This window comes from Ornithorhynchus anatinus, chromosome 1 (genome assembly GCF_004115215.2).
Source record: "Ornithorhynchus anatinus isolate Pmale09 chromosome 1, mOrnAna1.pri.v4, whole genome shotgun sequence".
Taxonomy (NCBI): domain Eukaryota; kingdom Metazoa; phylum Chordata; class Mammalia; order Monotremata; family Ornithorhynchidae; genus Ornithorhynchus; species Ornithorhynchus anatinus.
Genome location: NC_041728.1, coordinates 33,742,914 through 33,749,652, shown reverse-complemented (window position 1 = coordinate 33,749,652; position 6,739 = coordinate 33,742,914). Strand labels below are relative to the sequence as shown.

General features: G+C 55.1%; 1 protein-coding gene across 5 annotated transcripts in view; it reads left to right on the top strand.

Moving 5' to 3' along the window:
- The first annotated feature begins 666 nt into the window (after positions 1–666).
- The window catches only part of SLC8A3 (solute carrier family 8 member A3), a 112,663-nt gene continuing 106,590 nt past the window's right edge, over positions 667–6,739 (top strand). For all 5 annotated transcript variants that reach the window (XM_039911518.1, XM_029072625.2, XM_039911514.1 and 2 more), the window contains exon 1: positions 667–2,479. In XM_039911518.1, coding sequence (XP_039767452.1) covers positions 711–2,479 — 1,769 coding nt within the window. In that variant the 5' untranslated portion in view covers positions 667–710. The remainder of the gene's footprint in view (positions 2,480–6,739) is intronic.

Genomic DNA, 6,739 nt, shown 5'->3' with positions numbered 1-6,739 from the left:
TGAGCACTTACTGTGTGCAGAGTACTGTACCAAGTGCTCGGGAAAATACAATATAACAGACACATTCCCTGCTCATGATGATAATAATGATGGAATTTGTTAAGTGCTTACTATGTGCCAAGCACTGTTCTAAGCACTGGTTCTTACAGGGAGCAAGTAGCAGAGCCTGGAGAGGAACCCAGTTCTTTCTGACTCCCAGGCCTGTGCTCTGTCCGCTAGGCCACACTGCTTCTCTAGGCCCAACCTCCTGGCTTGTGTTCTCTCCACTGGCCACATTGCCTCTCTGGAGTGGGCATGGATGGACCGAGTCTCTGCACTGGCTGCTTCCCAGGGTTCCCAAGCTTCTGAGAGCAGAGGGTGCTGGGAGAGAGGCCTGGCCTAACTTGGAGTTGGGGGCAGAACCAGTGTGGGGGAGTTGGGGCGGTGGTGAGGGTCCAGAGGGAGGTTGGGGGTGGGATTTCACTGCCAGGGAAGACTTGGAGACCTCTCCGAGCCACGGGGCAAATGGCCTCGCCACCAAACTGGCTGTCGCTCCCAATGTCCGAGGGAGGGGCTCCCCCCGCGGGTTCGCATGCTCGGTTGGCAGGGTGAGGCATCCCCTGGCCCATCTGACCCATCTCCCATCTGGTGTGTATCCATCTGTTGCAGGTGCCTGGCCGGCCGGAGGACCCGCCCCAGGCGCGGCGGGAGCCGGCCGCTCAGCTTCGTGCATGGCGCGGTCTGGGCTGCGGCCCCTCGCCTCTGCCCTGCTCCGCTGTGGCCTGCTCACAGCAGCGCTCTTCTCGGACGGGCTGCATGCGGAGGCGGGGGCACCCGTGGCCGGGGCCCACCCGGGCCCGGCCAATGAGTCCTGCTCAGGGACTTCGGACTGCAAGGAGGGTGTCATCCTGCCCATCTGGTACCCGGAGAACCCATCCCTGGGTGACAAGATTGCCCGGGTCATAGTGTACTTCGTGGCCCTGATCTACATGTTCCTTGGGGTCTCCATCATTGCGGACCGCTTCATGGCCTCTATCGAGGTCATCACGTCCCAGGAGAGGGAGGTGACCGTCCGGAAGCCCAACGGGGAGACCGGCACCGCCACCATCCGTGTGTGGAATGAGACAGTCTCCAACCTGACTCTGATGGCCCTGGGCTCCTCAGCCCCAGAGATCCTCCTGTCTCTGATTGAGGTGTGTGGCCACGGGTTTGCGGCTGGTGACCTGGGCCCGTCCACCATCGTGGGCAGCGCCGCCTTTAACATGTTTGTCATTGTGGGCATCTGCGTCTACGTGATCCCCGAGGGGGAGGCCCGGAGGATCAAGCACCTGCGGGTCTTCTTTGTCACAGCTGCCTGGAGCGTCTTCGCCTACGTGTGGCTCTACATGATCCTGGCTGTCTTCTCGCCGGGGGTGGTCCAGGTGTGGGAGGGCCTGCTCACCCTGTTCTTCTTCCCCGTCTGCGTCCTGCTGGCCTGGGCGGCCGATCGCCGACTCCTCTTCCCCAGGTATGCGCCCAAGAGGTACCGGGCGGACAAACACCGGGGCATCGTCATCGAGACGGAGGGCGGCCCCCCTAAGGGCATCGAGATGGACGGCAAGGTGGCCAACGATGCCCATTTCCCGGGTGGGAGCCCGGGCCCCGTCGATGGTCGGGAGGCAGACCGGTCCCGCCGGGAGATGATCCACATTCTCAAGGACCTGAAGCAGAAGCACCCAGACAAGGACTTGGACCAGCTGGTGGAGCTGGCCAACTACCACGCCTTGTCCCAGCAGCAGAAGAGCCGGGCCTTCTACCGCATCCAGGCCACCCGGCTGATGACTGGGGCCGGGAACGTCCTGAAGAAGCACGCAGCCGAGCAGGCCAAGAAGGCCTCTGGCCTGAGCGAGGTGCGCCCTGAGGAACCCGAGGACTCCAAGGTCTCCAAGGTCTTCTTCGACCCATGCTCCTACCAGTGCCTGGAGAACTGTGGGGCCGTGCTCCTGACTGTCGTCCGGCGCGGGGGCGACCCCTCTGAGACTCTGTACGTGGACTACAAGACTGAGGACGGCTCGGCCAACGCCGGGGCCGACTACGAGTTCACTGAGGGCACAGTGGTCCTGAAGCCCGGGGAGACGCGCAAGGAGTTCTCCGTGGGCATCATCGACGACGATATCTTCGAAGAGGACGAGCACTTCTTCGTCAGGCTCAGCAATGTCCGCCTGGCCGAGGAGGCCCCGGGGGATGGCCCGCCCCCGGCTCCGCGGGCCGCCCTGGCCTCGCCCTGCACAGCCACCGTCACCATCCTGGATGATGACCACGCTGGCATCTTCACATTTGAGCGTGATCTCATCCGTGTCAGCGAGAGCGTTGGTGTCATGAACGTCCAGGTCCTTCGCACCTCGGGTGCCCGGGGCACGGTCCTCGTCCCCTTTAGGACGCTGGAGGGCTCGGCCAAAGGCGGCGGCCAGGACTTCGAAGACGCCTATGGAGAGCTGGAGTTCAAGAACGACGAAACCGTGTAAGTGACCCTTCCCCTCTCCTCCGCCCACGCCCCGTGCCCAGGTGGACCTCTGACTTTCCGTGGGGGGTGGTCCGCCGGCTCTGGGCCGGTTCTGCCTCCCGGCTCACCTTCTGTCTGTCTATCCGTCTGTCTGTCTGTCCGTCTCCACGATCTAGGCCTCTTCCTAATCAGGGAACCCCACGGCAGGGTCTACTGGAGTCAGCATCTCCAGCCCAGGCCAAATTCGAGGTGGTAATAGGGGCGGAAGAGAGGGAGGGTGTGTCGGGGTGGGAGAGAGGCAGATTTTGGGAGCGCCATGGGATAAACTGTAAGGACACCCCAGAGAGAACTGAGTTCAAGTGACCCTGTAAGAGTGGGGGGCTCCGTTGTAGATTCGGGCCCCCGCAGGGACAGTGATCAAAGGAGATCCAGGCTAGTTCCAGGTCCTTCCAATTGCCACCAGGCCCCTTCGTTTCGTGTCTGGCACATCGGGCCTGGGGGGCGTAGAGTTCAGGGTCTCAGGGTAGTTGCTGCTTAAGTACACTTCTCAGGGACTCTGGTCTTGTCTCCCGAGAGTCTTCTGGAAAATACCAGGATTGGCCTTTTTTATTGAGACCGTCTCCTCCCACAGTCCAAGAGTCCTCCCTTTAAAGTCACCTTTCCCTCAGGGACTTACCTCCAGGAAAAACACTCCTGGGAAAGAGGACTTGATTGTTTTTCTTTTGTTCATGGTATTTTGCTAAGCACTTTCCATGTGCCAGACACTGTACTAAGCGGCTGGGTCAGATACGAGCCTATCAGGTTGGATGCAGTCCGTGACCCTCATGGGACTCTCAGTCTTCATCCCCTTTTTACAGATGAGATAACTGAAGCTCTGAAAAGTGAAGCGACTTGCCCAAGGTCACACAACAGACAAGTGATGGAGCCGGGATTAGAACCCAGATGCTTTTGACTCCCGGGCCCAGACCCTCTCCTCCAGGCCACACTGGTCTTGATGCCTTCCAAACTTTGCTCTGAGTGTTCTTCCCTCAGCTCCCTGGCCTAGTTTCATCACAAGCGGGTGGGGAAACCAATGAGAAGTGTTGAAAAGAATGGCTGAGAGACCTAAAGAACAGAATCAGCCAAAAGAGAGAACCGCTAACAAACTCTCCAAGACAATGACATTATAGGGGCCCAGGCAGGTTGACCAAAGCAGATGTTACCCTCATCCTCCCTTAGTAAAGCCAACCTTATTGGTGGCTTGCTTAGGCGTCCTGGATAGGCCTGGCTTCTCTGGGGGGTGACAGAGAGAACCACAGCCCTGCTTCCCACAACTTGCCCATTGGGCCTGCATATTCTCCCCTCTTTTCAGCAACAGCCACTAGAAGAAGAAGGAGAAAAGCTATGTTTTTCCCAGCATGACTTGACTTTTTCCTTGATTAATCCCTCCGTTTTGTCAGTTTTTTTAAGATATTTGTTAAGTACTTACTATGTGCCAGGCACTCTACTAAGCACTGAGGTAGTTACAAGCTAATCAGGTTGGACACAGTCCATGTCCCACATGGGGCTCCTAGTCTTAATCCCCGTTTTACAGATGATGTAACTGAGTCCCAGAGAAGTGAAGTGACTTGCCCAAGGTGACCCAGCAGACAAGTGGCACAGTCAGGATTAGAACCCATGTCTTTCTGACTCCCAGGCTTGTGCTCTATCCACTAGGTCATGATGGATCTCCCCACTGTTTTCCCAAAGTGCTTTCCAATCAATTACCCATTTCCAGCTTCACAATATTTCTGTGAAGAGGGCAGTGTGGCATAATGGCAAGATTACAGTCCTGGGAGTCAGGAGGCCTGGGTCCTTTCCCGCTTGCCCACTGGGTGACCGTGGGCAAGTTACTTACTTAACTTGTCTGGGCCTCAGTTTCCCCAGCTCTGAAATGGGGATGAAATACCTCTCCCTCCCCCTTAAGACAGAGAGCCTCATGTGGGACAGGGACTGTATCTGATCTGCTTATATTGTATCTACCCCAGTGCTTAATTCCGTGCTTGGCACAGAGTAAGCACTTTGCAAATACCATGAGTATTACTGATCTCTCCATTTTACAAATGAGGTAACTGAGGCACAGAGAGATTTAGAGGCTGTCCCCAGACTCACAGAAGGCCAGGGTCAGAGCTGGGCACTGACTGCCACTAGGTAGTATTATTCTTCCCTCATCCCTCTGCCTTGGGAGAGAAAAATGCTCAAATGCCCTTTATGTGCTCCCATGACAGCCCATGCCTCCTTCTCCTTCCATTTGCCTCAGGGAATTTTGTGGCCCAGTGGATAGAGCAAGGGCCTGAGGGTCAGAAGGACCTGGGTTCTATTCTGACTCCTCCGCTTGTCTTCCACTTGCCACTTGAGCAATTCACCTCACTTCTCTGGGACTCAGTTACCTCAGTTGTAAAATGGGGATTGACTTTGAGCCCCATGACTGTGTCCAAGTATCTACCCCAATGCTTAGTTCAGTGGCTGGCACAGAGTAAGCACTTAATAAACACACACACGAAAAAAAATCCAGATTTTGCCTGAATTTTGGCCCAACTGGACATATGTAGTACAGTGCTAATCACCCAGTATGGTGCTCTCCGAACAGAAAGTGCTCAAAAAATGCCATTGATTAATTGATTGGAAAGAGCAAAGACTGAGAGTCAGGAGTGGCTTTGTCACTGCCTGCCGTATGACCTTGGGCAAGTCACTTACCTGCTCTGAGGCTCAGTTTCCTCATCTGTAATATGGGGAATATCTGTTCTCCCTCCCTTCTGGAATGTGAACCCTATTTGGTTCAGGGACTGGGTCCAATAGTATTCCATCTAGCTCATCACTTAGCACAATGCTTGGCTACCATTATAATAATAATCATTATTATTACTAGAAAAAGCAGTAGCCCTGAGCTTGTTCCCTAAGCCCTGGTTGGCAGGCTTTACTCCCTGACCAGCTCACTTCCATCTGAGACTGACAGGAGGCTGGAGCCTTTGCACTTTAGCAAAAAGGATGATCCCTGAATGCCACTGTGTCCCCAGGTGGCAGATTAGAAACTCAGGACTGTCAACTCCCCAGACCTTAATTGGCCAGGGTCCCTCTAGTCCAGGTGTTGGTTGCCACATGGCTTGAGAGTCACAAGAACCTGGGTTCTAATCCAGGCTCCTCATCATGTTTGCTCTGTGACCTTAGACGAGTCACTTAACTTCTCTGGGCCTCGGTTCCTCATTTGTAAAATGGGGGTTAAGACTGGGAGCCCCATGTGGGACAGGGAATGTGTCCAATCTGATTAACTTGTATCTACCCCAACATTGAGAACATTGCTTGGTACATAGTAAGTGCTTAACAAGTACCGTTATTATTAGTAATAGTATTATTATTACTATTATTAGTCTGAGATGCCCCTACCAGATACTGCAGCTACACTGGGAAGATCAGACTCACAAGTCCAGGGGGATTCCCAGTGGCAGAACCCAGGGATACCTCGTATCACACCCTTCAGAGAGCCCCTCAGCCCAGAGTTCTGAGACATCATCTTGTTCGGCCTCTTTCCCCCAGGCAGGATCACCCACAAAGCTCCAGAAAAAAGAGAACTGCCCTATCTATCGAAGACTTCTAGGGTCCCTGCCGTCTGGGTCCGGAAGCTCTAGGCTTCTGTGGGGTGGCAAAGAGCCCTGGTCAGAGACATGGGCTGGTCATCCCAACAGGCTGCTGAGGTTGAGCCCCTAAGAGACAGAAGCATTGTGGTTGGAGTCGGTCGCTCACGGCCTGACTTCTGGAAAACGAAAACAGATGACATGAGAGAGCCAGGAAACTCTCACTGCTGCTTCCTCTTCGCCTAAAGAAGAGTTTGGGGTTCAGGGGAGAGTCGAGGAGAAAAAGTTTTTTCCCTGTCTCTGGAGATCCTGAGGGGACGCTAGAAGCCTCTCCTACTGAGTTGCTGAGAGAGACCCTGCCGTGGAACTTCTTCATTTTGGATGGTTTCCTCTCTTGGCTCCTAAGGTCAAAGTTTCCTCACTTGAGAATTAGGGTGAGGCTCTGGGGAGTCCAGGGTGGATGAGGGGGTGGGGGAGATGTGTCGGGGCTTCTTCCTCATCAGTTTCTCCTGTAGGCTGTCATGGCCAGGGAACACTTCCTCCCTCCCCTTCCCTCTCTGGATTCATCCCAACTGCAACTGGAGACCACAGCATGGGGGAGCAGGGAGGGAACGGGGGCGGGGGGTTTGGGGGCTCATGTTTAGCTTTGAAAAAAGGGAGTTGGACCTGACCAGATCCGAGTTGTGAA